This window comes from Watersipora subatra, chromosome 10 (assembly GCF_963576615.1).
Source record: "Watersipora subatra chromosome 10, tzWatSuba1.1, whole genome shotgun sequence".
NCBI classification, from domain to species: domain Eukaryota; kingdom Metazoa; phylum Bryozoa; class Gymnolaemata; order Cheilostomatida; family Watersiporidae; genus Watersipora; species Watersipora subatra.
The window spans coordinates 42,024,185-42,040,459 of record NC_088717.1 but is presented as its reverse complement, the minus strand read 5'-3'; the positions used below and the strand labels follow the sequence as shown (position 1 = coordinate 42,040,459).

The 16,275-nt window shown below is 37.0% G+C and overlaps 1 protein-coding gene across 4 annotated transcripts in view; it reads left to right on the top strand.

Moving 5' to 3' along the window:
• The window catches only part of LOC137406472 (fumarate hydratase, mitochondrial-like), a 163,043-nt gene that overhangs the window by 135,389 nt on the left and 11,379 nt on the right, over positions 1-16,275 (top strand). For 2 of the 4 annotated variants that reach the window (XM_068093055.1, XM_068093053.1), the window contains exons 2-6: positions 3,984-4,134; positions 4,216-4,326; positions 6,931-7,107; positions 8,781-8,936; positions 15,168-15,279. In XM_068093055.1, coding sequence (XP_067949156.1) covers positions 4,009-4,134; positions 4,216-4,326; positions 6,931-7,107; positions 8,781-8,936; positions 15,168-15,279 — 682 coding nt within the window. In that variant the 5' untranslated portion in view covers positions 3,984-4,008. Of the gene's footprint in view, positions 1-2,481; positions 2,498-3,983; positions 4,135-4,215; positions 4,327-6,930; positions 7,108-8,780; positions 8,937-15,167; positions 15,280-16,275 lie in introns of those variants that run through there. The other 2 variants (XM_068093056.1, XM_068093054.1) reach the window with 2 other exon arrangements.

Genomic DNA, 16,275 nt, shown 5'->3' with positions numbered 1-16,275 from the left:
AAAAGAAAATGGACGATGGCCTCGATAAATAATTTCTCAAAATGACTGCTTGTGTCTCTATTGCTAGTATTTCCTATTCTCTTTCCCAAGCAGTTGGTGAGTAGATGGCTGATTATACGAGCCTACTTTATAAAATTCATATCAATCATATCAATCAACTCTGAAAAGAGTTGATTGATATGAGCTGTAGGCCTTTGTGCTGTAGGCCTCATGCTGTAGGCCTCATGCAGGCCTACAGCTCAAATATGAATGGCCTGGAACGTCTTGGGCAATAGTAACTAAAAAAGAAACAGTAATCATAGTTACTGCCAGTAGTCATGTTGATCATTACTCCAATCAACTGCTTTCTCTGCAGCCCGTTAGTAATTCCAAGTGAGCTGACAATAGACCTGACCTTTTTTGAGGCAGTGATGACATAATTTACCGGGAGCAATTGAAACCACATTTGATTATTGCTAAGCATAAAAATACATTCGAGAAAGTGTTTGTTACTCCAGGCTTCCTTCAGTCGTTTTGTGTGAGAAGAACATGTAGAACTCGCTTATATTTACAGCAAAGTTCCAATGCTGGGAAATAAGAGTGAAGGCCTGTGTGTTCACCGAGGATTTTCTGAAATAGCTAAACTTAAAAAGCTTCTGTATTTTGCCAAATTCATAGATTGATAATACAGCTAGAAAGTTGCGCTTGTAGCATCCTTCACCTCGAGTAAAGGCTTAATAATCAACTCCTTCAGACGTTGCATTCTTTAAAGGTTTACTTGCAACAAAATTCACATTACAGTTATTTGGTATCAAAAGATTCACCATGTCTTACTCTGGTGTGTTGTAGGTGCAAAATATGTGGAAATGTGATTACAAGCTCTTAAAAGCTAAAACCGAACAGTTAATCGCAGCCACACGAGACCGCCGTAGTTTGGATTCTCTTTCCAAAACGGCTCAAATGTGACGTAGTTGTAGGAGACGGCTTCTGTTTACGCTTTCATGCAACCACACTCGTCGAAATATTTTCACGAATATACTTCATGCATTCAATAAAACCATGTCTATTGTTCTTACGCGTCAATTTCATCGTCGTTGTAATGCTGTCACTTTCAGCACTGACATCCTATAACCTACCGTGAAAATTTGTTTAATTTTTTAAACTTAGCTCGAAGGAGTACATATCATTGTCTAATAAACATGATGAGCCTGTTGGTCACCTGTGATAATTAAAAAATGCTGCAGAAATTAATCACGAAGTATAGGTCATATGATCAGATTACGACTAGACGATTAGACTAAGCCGAAACAAAACTGTAAAGTAGCGAGTATCTATATTTGATACGGGGTCCTCGGTAAAACCTGAAGTGTTTGTCATAAACTAGTGCTACTAGAAGTTTTATATTGAGCCTTTTATTGGCCTTTCAATTCACATGAGAACATCACATGACAAGACAATAACCGACTGTAATGACTACGTCAGAGAAATAAACTGATTCCAATCTACGGCAGCTTTTTGTTGTTTAGCTTTTAAGAGCTTGCAATCACATTTCCACATATTTTGCACCTACAACACACCAGAGTAAGACATGGTGACTCTTTTGATACCAAATAACTGCAATGTGAATTTTGTTGCAAGTCAACCTTTAAGTAATAGTGAATGAAAAAGCCATTAGTAATAAATTGCTCCAGTAAGGCAATAACTTCCCTAACAAATCTGGAGAAAAACCCAGTTTGTCCTTGCTGTGCACTGTAATTAGTTATTGATTGCTGGGAACTCTCTTCAATTACCAAACATGCAAAACTAAGCAATGTTTAACTTTAGAAATCGACTGTAACAAACATCTTTCTGGTTCAAGGATCATTCACAAATAAGGATGCCAAACAGCTTTGATATAATCCCAGCTTATTTACTAATAAGCTGGGATTATATCAAAGCTCGGTACACAAGCTGCACAAGCTGGGTAAATAAGCTGGGTACACATCATGCACTATAATAACACTAGCAGATCCTTTAGGATCTGCTAGTGTTATTATAGTGCATGATTGTGCATTAGAATGCACTTGATAGTGCATTAGAATGCACTATCATGGCATATACATGTATACTAATATCTGTAGTTAGCATAGCCTTATATGCTTAGTGTGAACATGCAATTAGATGGGGTTTTGTAGAGGAACACAACTGCAGTTAATTTTGTACGATTTTTTGAATATATTTTAATGTAGTTTTTTAGTGTCGTTGTCAAATTATCAAGTGAAATGATTCCCAATGTAATGTACTCTTTATCTATCTATAAATCTCAGTGTTTGTTTGCTTTTTGTTTACATTTCTGTGTCTAGTTATAGCGCTTAAAATCTAGCGAGGAAAATCCCGTTTGATGAGTATTTTAACTCCTGACATTCAAACATCATTCAAAATTTAACAGGTTGGCTAAAAGTTAAACAAAAAGTTCTACAGTGGCAGTCAAATAGAGGTGGCATGCAAATAAAGATGGCATTCAGTTAGAGGTTTTACGGTATGCACTTTTTATTAGTAATTTATATCACCTTTTGCTGTTGTTATCTTTTAGAAATTTTTTTAAAAGCCCATCTTTTTCACCATTACCTACATTTTATTGTGTAATTTTCAAATGTTACACTCATACTTCCGGTTTTGTTGAATCTGTAAAAGCTAAATACTTTTCACGTGGACAAATGTATTATCTGGAGTAGGAATCGCTTCTATATTCTCTCTCCATTGCGTCAGGCAAAGAAAGTCTGGTATCTCGATTTTATGTTGGTACCAGTATCGAGAGATACCAGTCATCGTTCATTAAAACTTTGAATACAACAAGCTTTGGCTGCAACAGTAAACTTTTTATACGCACAATTCCATGTACTCATTATTTATTTTTTATTTTAATTATTATTTGAACCGCACAAAAACATTTTTCTCATGATATCCAAAAAGTTAGAATATTAAATGTTGTAGATATGTTAAATAAAAATAAGTTTTCTGCGCAGACCTTTTGATTACATGGGTAATGAGGGGCATTGATCTAGGTCTAAATAAGTGTAAAATATTGGGAATTTGAAGCAATAAATTTTTATTAGGTATTTTTTAAATTTTGGACTTGTTAAAAATTAGGGATGTCAAAAAATGTAGCTTTGACTTCACCTGAAATTGTTGTGCTTTTACTCATCCTGAAATTGTTTTGAAAGCTGTAACTGCACAACCCGTGTATACTATACTAACAATTTTCCCAGTAGCAACAGTCATTGCTGTATTTAAGCTATTGTCATTATTATTTCTGTTTTACCTGGTCTCTGCACGCCTGTATCAATCTGATAACTAGATTCATCCTAATCGTAAAGTGTCCTGAATTATGTTCAAAGTTTATACTTTCAAATATAGTTTAAACATAATGAACATAATGGGTTCCTAATGAATTATGGCTATAGTTCACTATGGCTATAGTGAACTAAGGCTATAGTGAACCATGGCTATAGTGAACCATGGCTATAGTGAACCATGGCTATAGTGAACCATGGCTATAGTGAACCATGGCTATAGTGAACCATGGCTATAGTGAACCATGGCTATAGTGAACCATGGCTATAGTGAACCATGGCTATAGTGAACCATGGCTATAGTGAACCATGGCTATAGTGAACCATAGTTATAGGGAACCATGGCTATAGCGAACCATGGCTATAGTGAACTATAGAGCATGTGCACTAGTGCCTGGCAGTGTTACTGAATGATAACATACCTCAATTGAAATGAACTTGCAGCCATTCTGCGGCTTATGATTGGTGCACCATTGTATTAAACTCTACCAAAGCAATTTTCCTGTGAGTCACATCGTGTTAAGGTATATAGACAGAAATAGACATACAGGAGGTCAAGTGTAATGTACGCGGGTATAGATACCAATACTGGTTTTTCCAAATGTTCCCATAATTATAGTTGGAATAGATCTCTATCTACCACTTACACGTACATGTATGTATTTGTTTTAGCAGCCTTCGTTGGCACTCCACCAGAATGGCTGTCAGAATAGAGAAGGATAGTTTTGGAGACATTGAAGTTCCATCAGACAAGCTATATGGAGCTAACACAGCCCGATCTCTTCGAAACTTTCCAATCGGAGATCATCGGGATGTCATGCCGGCAAGTTGAGTTAATTTTTTGTTCTCGGATAGATTCAGTTTCTTGCTCGCATGATTTTTACCACCGAGTCTGTTTTTGTAGCTTGAGGTGGTACGCTCACTCGCTCTTTTGAAGAAGGCAGCTGCCCAGGTGAACAGAAACTTTGGACTAGATCCAGCCATTGCTGACCTTGTGACCAAGGCTGCGCAGGAGGTGAATAAAACTTTACAATTAACTTAAATTCGTTTCGTCACAGAACAAGCCAACCTTCTGGAATTGGGAGTAAAATTAACATTTTGTTCTATTTTTTAATTTCTTTAGTGTTTTTATGGCTCCGAATCTTTGTTCTTCAGATTTGTTCTCAACTCCAAGTTGCCTCCCCCTGTTTCTGATACTTTCAAGTGCTGCCAGTTATGCATCCCAGCTGTTTTGTTATACTATAGTTCTTACAAGCCGAGTGTGTTGAAAAGTTTGACATTGTTTTAATATTGTTAATCTGCCTAAGAATTGAAAATTGTGTAAAAATTTGAAATACTTTAGATGCTCCTATAACGTAGCCCATACCTCCTATAACGTACATTCCAGATAACGTTAAGAATTTATGTGAAGTTTTTGCTTCATGCTATGTAAAAAATTCCATATAACGTAAAGTGACATGTCGGGCGAGTTTTCATATTCAATTTGAATGTTAATCTTCTCGCTACACTTGTCTGAGAGAAAAAATGACTCGCGTGTATAGCGTTATATCTATTATATATACAACATCAATGACATTCGAGTTCGTCGTGATAGATCGTCAGATGTGTCGACAAAGCGAAGAATAGGTAGCTGCGCGATTGTTCATAAATTCTTAAAGGCGAACGATTGGGGCAGGTGTTACAGCACCGGTTCACCAATCTGAATGTCACGAGTTGGAGTGAAAGTTTTCTTTTATCCTAACCTTCACCCCGGGTACAGATAAACGACGAACAGGTAGTACCACTTTTTATAGTAAAAATATTTTGTTGGTTTTGCTTTATCATAGATGTATAAAGTATTTATTATTAGTTTTACTTTGCAGAAGAGGTAAAATGAAAAGTTGTTCGCAATAAATTATCTACAAAAAGGAAAGAACCATCTGGGACAAAATCTCTACAGAAGAAACTTGCTAGGGAGACAACTCCTCCAGTCGAGTTACCCTAACTTGTTTTGGAGGAGAATTTTCCTTCAAAGATGTGAAGTAAACGTGCCATTGCTATTTATATTTTCTTTTTCACCCGATTTTCAATGTAACTGATCTGTTGCATTTTTTCTGTTTCATCATCAATTTCTGCAATTTTTGGTATTGTATCTTTAATGTTTTCAATGTTTTAAAAGCAAAACATACGAAATGTTTATGTTATTTTTTTCATCATCATAGGTGGAAAATCTTTTATCAAAATTAAACTTGATCTATATCTACCCAATTTATTTATAGTATGCAGTATACAGTGCAGTTTATGGTGGAAAATTTTAGAACAATACTTTACCAAAGTTATTTTCTCGGCTTGGAACGGGTTAAAATTTACATACATTAATTCTAATGGAAAGAATTGTTTCGGATCTCAAACTACTCGGTTTTCAAACAACCTTCTGGAATGAATTATGTTTGAGAACCGAGGTTCCACTGTAATCATATTAGATGCATTGAAACAATTGGAAATATTGAATGTGCAATATTAATTAGCTGTTGGTATTGAAAGGTTGGCCAATTATTAAACAGGGATTTTACCAGCAGATTATTCCAGGTCATCATTCAGTTTTCTGTCCTGAATGATTTTAGTTACGTTTCAGACTTGGCCACCGTTTCACCTCCTCCCAGACTATCATGGCGCTGATGAAGTAATACGTGGCCTTTTTATCTTTTCTCTTTTGAGAATAGTGATTCTGCCAAGCCTTTATGATTGGTGAACGTCGGTTAAATACCACTCAAGGAATTGTATGTTTTTTCCTAATGGCTAGAATAGGAAATGGGTTTTAATTTCATGTTTTTGTTAGTGATATCGGACAACTATCACAATGATTACAGTTTGTGATACATCCTTTCTACATGAACTTCCCTACTCTGATGGTTTCGTAAAGGTTTCTGAATTCTTTTAATGAAACATTAATAAATGAACTTCTGTTAGCCCGCTGTCTAGTGCTATGCGCAGTTCTTTGCCTCATTACTACTGTAAAATTGTTCGCTTATTTCAAATTCTAGTCTGAGTTCTAAGGAAAGAGCTCTTTTGGTTTGATTGGTCAGTTTACTGTGTGTTTGTGTTTGCTTGTACTAGCTGCTATCTCATCTTACCTATCCATCAATATCCCATTCTTTGAGCGCAAATTTTATGAAACCTTTTGGGCTGATTTGAGTTAAAAAAATCATCAAAAGAAAGTGTCTCCTCATTTCCCGCATCAGTTCACCTGCAATTGGACAGTTAACTTTTGGCATTGAGTTCAACTGACCTTGTCAGTTTGACCTTTACAAAGTTACATGTAACTATTTCAGTTTAAAACTGGCCTTCCTTCGACTCTGTTACGCAAATAACAGTCATATTTGTTCAATAGGTAATGAGATGATTTGTTCATCAAGATGGATGCTTGGCCTGTGTTTCCACATAAATCAGGCCTTTTTGTTTATTACTCTGGCTGCCTTAAAGTAATGGCAGTATAATGCACGAATTACTGAGGCTAACTTCTCAGTTTTTCTAGCTGGGTTTCCTACTGCTTACATAGATGTAGAGTTATAATTACCTGTAGTATTCAAAGTATATCGTAGCCGTCAATGTTTTTATATGGTTTGCTTAATTTGGTCAGGTGTATGATGGAGTCCTTGATGACCACTTTCCTTTGGTGGTCTGGCAGACTGGTTCAGGAACTCAGACTAACATGAATGTGAATGAGGTGATAAGTAATAGAGCTATACAGATGGCTGGAGGAGAGCTGGGTTCCAAGCATCCCGTTCACCCTAATGATCATGTTAACATGAGCCAGGTCAGACAGCTTTTTCATTGTAATAACATTCAGGTGTGACACTTGCTGGTGTAGGATATGCGTACAACCTACCAGAATTTATCGCTTTCATTCAAGGTTTAACCGTGGGACTAGAAATGGTGGCCATTATTTGTGAGGATCTGGCAATATAATGCTATGTTTTCTTGCACTGCTAAAGGTATCGGGTTGGGTCATGGCAGTGATTATTAACCATTTCGCGGGCGAATTTTCAAAACTAAATCAGACTCCCATGGGCGAATTAATTTTCCAAAAAATCAATTTTTTTTAAAAGGTTCATACACTTTTCTGTGTGTTATTATGTGCATATATCTATGTTTAAAGGTGCATATGTATACATGTATATGTTCATAGGCATATATATATATTATAAACAAATAAAAATGTATAACATAAAATATATGCTTTTCATAATAATTGTCTATTTACGAATGATATTTTCGAAAGCATTCTCCTTTACAAAGGCCCACATCACAGTCTTTGCACCATGTACTTATTCGTGTAACAAAGAGCTCCCACAAAGATGTACTTCCTGGATTGACAAGCTCAAAAAACTTTTCAAAATACTCTACTGGTTGAGCATCTACTGGAGTAAATACTGGGCCTGTCACTGCTATAAACTGCTGAATTGTAGGAGATTTATCTCTGTTTATGTTGGTTATATTCTTCCAGGCACTGGCATCACTCCTACTCACATCCTCATCATTACTGCTACCAGCCTCTTCATCACTGTCACTTCCAGATGTAAAGTCATTCCAATCACAATCCAAACCTGATTCACTGTCATCCCTTGCTACTAAATCTAAAAAGTCACTGTCAGCTCTGAATCTCTTAGTAATTTCGGTACTAGTACTTGCATTATTAGAATAATTTCAGGAGGTTGTTTTAGAAGTCGCCATGACGGTAAACTAAAGTCAAACTCTCGAAAAATTCGGTAAATAAAAGCTAAAACCAAACCAAGAAAAATAAAAGTTGATAAATTATTTAGAACAATTTTCTAATTTCTTTCGAAAGTTTATTTATTCATCACTGCTAGAAACGATCGTGTTTTTTTTTAACCTTAAAGTCAATTTTTGAGGCTAACCGAAACTACTATACCGTAGCTTGCTATTGGTAAAAAAGTGAACAAAAAACGGCATTTAGCTAACCAGAAACTGCAATAATAAAATACGTTACCGAAACGACAAAAACGTCGCTCTGCCCATTAGCAGCCGTATCGCAAAGTGACAAAAACGTCGCTCTGCCCGCGAACGGGTTAAGGAAAACTTTTGGTCATTGAATAGCGAGGATGTGGAGGTCTACTGTCCATCCAATTAGACAGCTCTGTTTATCCGTACTGCTATTCATGCTGTTAAGCTTCCTAACCGGCTAGCATGTGTTCACTAGTAGGGGGTGACAACTCTTTATCAGCTTTAAATGCTTGTTGATGTTTTGTTACTTTTTACTCTACCAATTGTATACGCTGTACACTAATTGCTTTAAGTAAGTGTATATACAACAAAAGGAAGATAATTATTTCTTGTCCATTTTACTGTTATGAGGGTTATCTATCTGTTAGTGTGACAACTCTCAACTCTAGTTGAATGGTATGAACTAGATGGTTGAATTTAATAGCCTTTAAATTAGTTGATAATTTTGCAAGATGTACCTTACAGAGTTCAAATGACACATTTCCAACAGCGATGCATCTCGCCATTGCTCTGGAATGTAATAATCATCTCCTCGCTGCACTTGGTAAAATGAGAGACTCTCTACAGAGAAAGGCGGACCAGTTTGAGGGAATTATAAAGATTGGAAGGACGCACACTCAGGTTAGTGCTACTCTATGCATTTGGGTTATTTTCTGGGACCAGGAGAACTTTGATGCATTTGTGTTGTTCTCCAAGTTGTTTATGTTGTGCTATCAAGTGCTGTAAGAGTGCAAGGGCACACAACTACTGTATTTGTATTGTTCCTAGTGTCTAACAGTAGTACTACTTTTTGTTTGCGTTGTTTGCATTGATGCACAGCAGACGAGTAGTAGCAAGTACACTCGTACCTCGACATACGAGCGTAATGCTTTCTGGGACTGAGCTCGTAAGTTGATTTACAGTGCACCCGCAGGATACGGTTTTTATCCGTTCCAGGATTGGCATCGTATGGTGAAAAAATTGTATGTAGGTGTATAGAAACCATAGTAATTGTATAATTTAAACATCCTCTGGTAAAAATTGTCAAAGTTGTAACTAAGTGCTGTACATATTAAAACTTAGTAACATATATTAGCCTTAGTATGTTAGCCTTAGTAACTATAGTTACCTGCAGTAACTTTATTGTATTTAGGGTATTTAGTGGTTATAATCTGCAATAGAATGTAACATTATATTGTATTATGTCCAGTACATACTGTAGATAGTTTTTACCTTCAAGATATGCGGAGGTATAATATAAACATTGAATTTACCTCAAATAAGTTTAACTTACTAAACACACACACTTAAAGCCAAGTTTTAGTATGTATTTTTAACTATTTTAATGAATTTCAACTTTTATCACTAAAAGATTATGCTTATCAGTTTCTGTCAACGCTCTTACTATAACTTTTAGCAGACCTGTTTAAAACCTTCCTCAACCTAATTCGGCAAGAAAGCCCGAACGATGCAGAACGATGCAGTTTTCGTAATGAAGTAGATTGTTGTTAGCAGGTTAAGGGAAGTTGTCTGACCTTTTGTGTGGAGGGATTGCAACTCCAACTTTGGTACTAGTTTTACAAAGGAAAATGTCACCGTTTTACACCCAAGAATTGCTGAACTGAGAGAAATCAGTCAATGTATCTCTTTCAGGTGTTGTAAGAATATTTTTGGCGGACAGCTTTTCAGTGTCTTTGTTATTTTGACGTACGTAATAAGCACACTGACTTCCAAAGTTGAACTCAGGCGAAAAATTTGTTGCTTTCGTATAGTGAAATAAGATTCTTGAGGTGAAAAAATCATCATGTTCTACTTAGTAAAGTGAAAAATTGTATATCAGGGTAATCGTATCCTGAGGGCGCACTGTACTTGTGTCTCAGATCAGTATTTCTCATATAAAATAACTAAACACACATTAATCCATTACCATGGAATGAAAACACTCCCTAAACGGGTTATTACAGTGGAAACGCGTGTTTTTAATTGTTATAATTCAGTACCTATGCTAACAAATTAACAAATACTTATTTAGTTGTTATGATCTGCAATAAAATGTAACATCACTATGTACACTACTGTATAGTTTTTACTTTTGAGACGCAATTATTGTGGATTATGGCAGTCTGATAAAGTCTTGAGAGCAATGCGTTTGATACGCTAAACATTTGTGCCCCTGCGTAATAAAAACTTTGAACTAATTTTTAATGAATTTAAATTTTTCTAAACACACACTTGAAGCTATGTTTTAATCTTTTACTAAACTTACTTTAGTTTTGCTGTCCTATTTTGTTAGTATTTGTTTCCAGTCAGGCGCTTTTTGTGTCGCGTTCACCATAACTTATGGCTGACATTTTAAAAACTTTTTTTTAAACTGATTCAAGAAGAAAGATTGAGCAATGCTGTTTTTAAAGGCGGTCTCTCACACACTTGGCCATATAGTATAGTGGCCATATAGTATAGTGACCATATAGTGTAGTGACCATATAGTGTAGTGACCATATAGTGTAGTGACCATATAGTGTAGTGACCATATAGTGTAGTGACCATATAGTATAGTGGCCATATAGTGTAGTGGCCATATAGTGTAGTGGCCATATAGTGTAGTGGCCATATAGTGTAGTGGCCATATAGTGTAGTGGCCATATAGTGTAGTGACCATATAGTGTAGTAGCCATATAGTGTAGTGGCCATATAGTGTAGTGGCCATATAGTGTAGTGGCCATATAGTGTAGTGGCCATATAGTGTAGTGGCCATATAGTATAGTGGCCATATAGTATAGTGGCCATATAGTGTAGTGCCATATAGTGTAGTGGCCATATAGTGTAGTGGCCATATAGTGTAGTGGCCATATAGTGTAGTGGTCATATAGTGTAGTAGCCATATAGTGTAGTGGCCATATAGTATAGTGACCATATAGTGTAGTGCCATATAGTGTAGTGGCCATATAGTGTAGTGGCCATATAGTGTAGTGCCATATAGTGTAGTGGCCATATAGTGTAGTGGCCATATAGTGTAGTGGTCATATAGTGTAGTAGCCATATAGTGTAGTAGCCATATAGTGTAGTGGCCATATAGTATAGTGGCCATATAGTGTAGTGGCCATATAGTATAGTGGCCATATAGTGTAGTGGTCATATAGTGTAGTTGTCATATAGTGTAGTAGCCATATAGTATAGTGGCCATATAGTGTAGTGGCCATATAGTGTAGTGGCCATATAGTGTAGTGGCCATATAGTGTAGTGGTCATATAGTGTAGTAGCCATATAGTGTAGTGGCCATATAGTGTAGTGACCATATAGTATAGTGACCATATAGTGTAGTGGCCATATAGTGTAGTGCCATATAGTGTAGTGGCCATATAGTGTAGTGGTCATATAGTGTAGTAGCCATATAGTGTAGTAGCCATATAGTGTAGTAGCCATATAGTGTAGTGGCCATATAGTATAATGACCATATAGTGTAGTGGCCATATAGTGTAGTGGCCATATAGTGTAGTGGCCATATAGTGTAGTGGCCATATAGTGTAGTGGCCATATAGTGTAGTGGCCATATAGTATAGTGGCCATATAGTATAGTGGCCATATAGTGTAGTGCCATATAGTGTAGTGGCCATATAGTGTAGTGCCATATAGTGTAGTGGCCATATAGTGTAGTGGCCATATAGTGTAGTGGTCATATAGTGTAGGGGTCATATAGTGTAGTAGCCATATAGTGTAGTGGCCATATAGTATAGTGACCATATAGTATAGTGACCATATAGTGTAGTGCCATAGAGTGTAGTGGCCATATAGTGTAGTGGCCATATAGTGTAGTGGCCATATAGTGTAGTGGCCATATAGTGTAGTGGCCATATAGTGTAGTGGCCATATAGTATAGTGGCCGTATAGTGTAGTGGCCGTATAGTGTAGTGGCCATATAGTGTAGTGGCCGTATAGTGTAGTGGCCATATAGTGTAGTGGCCATATAGTGTAGTGGCCATATAGTGTAGTGGTCATATAGTGTAGTAGCCATATAGTGTAGTAGCCATATAGTGTAGTGGCCATATAGTATAGTGGCCATATAGTATAGTGACCATATAGTGTAGTGCCATATAGTGTAGTGGCCATATAGTGTAGTGCCATATAGTGTAGTGGCCATATAGTGTAGTGGCCATATAGTGTAGTGGTCATATAGTGTAGTAGCCATATAGTGTAGTAGCCATATAGTGTAGTGGCCATATAGTGTAGTGACCATATAGTGTAGTGGCCATATAGTGTAGTGGCCATATAGTATAGTGGCCATATAGTGTAGTGGTCATATAGTGTAGTTGTCATATAGTGTAGTAGCCATATAGTATAGTGGCCATATAGTGTAGTGGCCATATAGTGTAGTGGACATGTAGTGTAGTGGACATGTAGTGTAGTGGACATGTAGTGTAGTGGACATATAGTGTAGTGGACATCTAGTGTAGTGGACATCTAGTGTAGTGGACATCTAGTGTAGTGGACATCTAGTGTAGTGACCATCGAGAACTGGCTCATATGCTCGTATTTCAAAGAAGAAACCTGGCTGCTAAAAAGTCAGCTCGTATCTCGAGTTTCTTGCATGTTGAGGCAGTCGTATGTAGAGGTATGACTGTAATGCACTGCATTTTCGACTATCTTGCTTCTTGCTTACTGTTTCCAAACCTGACATCAGTCTAACATTTCAAAGAGTAGTCTTTTCTTTATTAGGGTATATTTCTAGGCGAGTGAAATTTTACTTATTTACAATTTAAATGTAAGGATTTTTAAACAACTTGTCTCATTAAAGTTAGTGTCCTGCAGTTATTAAACTGGCTAGTAGCTTGGCAGTCGTGGGTGCCGGAAAAGATTGTCATCATGCCGCTGGAGCGGCGCTGTAGTGGCCCAGTGGTTAGCGAGTTGGTCTATCAAGCTGAATATCAGAGTTCAATTTTTGTGCGATCTATTTTTTCCTAATGCTCTGAGTGTCTCAACAGATGAATAAACACGGCTGTTATTATATAGTAGACTACTGAATTTCACGGATAATAAAATTAGTTTTTGTATAGAAAATTTATTTTTATTCAAGAGATATACAACATTTACCATTCTAACTTTTAAGTGAAAGTATTCGTTTATATTTGTGTGTGTGTGCGGCCAATGCATAATTCAAATATTTGAAACCTCGAGGCATAGCTAAAACATATCATTGAAAACTTTTCATCTTAGGCTACACATTCGTTCAAAATTTGAAACAGCTTATAAATAGTGGCAGGTAATGTATGTAGTTGCTAATGGCTAAGTTTCTTTATCCATTAAGGTTAAATAACTTAAGCTAGTAACTTCAGCTAATATTTTAATCTTTACTATAATAAGATTTGTGTCTGTCTTAAGCGAGCTAAGAGTGTTAGGAAAAAAGATGGCACCTCACGGGAATCGAACCCATACATTCAGATGTGCGTGTGTGAAGCCAAGCGCACTATTACTAAAGTATGCAGCCACCTTGCCAAGCTTTGGTGTATTGGGCATGTAATAATTGCACAGCATGATCTCTCACAGCGTGCTGGACTGCAATGTGCATATTTTAACCAATCGCTTAACTGGACACACGGACGATGACAGACAAACACTTGATTTGAGGTCGATTAGAATTAAACTAGGACTGCCATTTTATAGCGGCTAGTTCGCTTGGCCGTCTCATGCATCATGAGAGATCGTAGTGAGTAATAACTATCTGCATAATTGAATCGTGAAGTGGCAAGGCGGTGAAGTGGTGTAGTGGTTAGAGTGCCTGAATGTAAATCGATTACTAGAGTTCAATTCTCGTGCGGGGAAACTTTTTTTCTTGCATTCTCACCTGGCTTCGGGCAGACGGGCACTTTTCTTATAATAATTATTATGGATATTCGGTAGTTTTTTCCAGTCATTAATTATGTACAGTTTAGATGCTTTATCTAATTTTTCATGGTTAACAGTTGACTTGCAATAAAATTCACATTGCAGTTAAGTTATTTAGTATCAAAAGATTCACCATGTCTTACTCTGTTGTAGGTGCCAAATATGTGGAAATGTGGTTACAAGCTCTTAAAAGCTCAAAAACGAACAGTTAATCGCAGCCACACGAGACCGCCGTAGTTTGGATTATCTTTGCAAAACGGCTCAAATGTGATGAAATTGTGAAGAGATGGTTTTTGTTTACACTTTCATGCAACCTTATTTGTCGAAATATTTTCACAAATATACTTACACTCACAAATATACACGCATTCAATAAAACCATGTCTATTGTTCTTACTCGTCTGTTTTATCGTCATTGTAATGCTGTCACTTTTAGCAGTGATATCTTATAACTTGCCGTAAAAATTCATTTAATTTTTTAACCTTACCTCGAAGGAGTACATATCATTGTCTGATAATCATGACGAGCCCGTTGGTCACCTGTGATAATCGCAAAGTGCTGCAAAAATTATTTGTGAAGTATTGGGTCACATGATCAGATTACGACTTGCCGATTAGACCAGGCCGAAACAAAACTGTAAAGTAGCGAGCATCTATATTTGATAAGGGGTCTTCGGTAAAACCCGAAGTGTTTGTCATAAACAAGTACTACGATAAGTTTTATATTGAGCTTTTTATTGGCCTTTCAATTCACGTGCGAGAATACGTGACAAGACAATAACCAAATTTCATGACTACGTCATCGAAATAAAGAGATTCCAATCTACGGCGGCTTTTCGTTTTTGAGCTCTTAAGAGCTTTTAATCACATTTCCACATAATTGGCACTTACAACACAACAGAGTAAGACATGGTGAATCTTTTGATACCAAATAACTGTAATGAGAATTTTATTGCAAGTCAACCTCTAATGGTTCTCAATTATATTGTTCAGGATGCGACGCCTGTTGCCCTTAGCCAGGAATTCAGTGGTTACGTACAGCAGATGAGCAATGCTGTTGCTAGAATTGAGGCAGCACTGCCAAGAATATTTGAGCTTGCAGCTGGTAAGATTCTTGAAAAATGTATAAAGTTATTTTATTAGATTGTTTTTATATAAGCTTCCACATGTATGTTGAATAAATTGTGAGGATTTGTAGCCATCAACATCAATAGTCACCGACATCAGTAGTCACCTACATCAGTAGTCCCTAACATCAATAGTCACCTACATCAGTATTCACTAACATCAGTAGTCACTATCGTCAGTAGTCACTAACATCAATAGTCACTAACATCAGTAGTCACTAACATCAGTAGTCCCTAACATCAGTAGTCACTAACATCAGTAGTCACTACCATCAGTAGTCACTACCATCAGTAGTCACTAACATCAATAGTCACTAACATCAGTAGTCACTAACATCGGTAGTCGCTAACATCGGTAGTCGCTAGCGTCGATAGTCACTAACATTAGTAGTCACTAACGTCAGTAGTCACTAACGTCAGTAGTCACTAACATCGGTAGTCACTACCATCGGTAGTCACTACCATCGGTAGTCGCTAACATCGGTAGTCGCTAACATCGGTAGTCGCTAACATCGGTAGTCGCTAACATCGGTAGTCGCTAACATCGGTAGTCGCTAACATCGGTAGTCGCTAACATCTGTAGTCGCTAACATCTGTAGTCGCTAACATCGGTAGTCACTACCATCGGTAGTCACTACCATCGGTAGTCGCTAACATCGGTAGTCGCTAACATCGGTAGTCGCTAACATCGGTAGTCGCTAACATCGGTAGTCGCTAGCATCGATAGTCACTAACATTAGTAGTCACTAACGTCAGTAGTCACTAACGTCAGTAATCACTGACATCTGTAATCACTAACATCTGTAATCACTAACATCAGTAGTCGATAACATCAATAGTCACAAACATCAGCAGTCACCTACATCAGTAATCACTGACATCAGTAGTCACCTACATCAGTAATCACTGACATCAGTAGTCACTAACATGAGCAATCACTAACATGAATAATCACTAACATGAATAGTCACTAA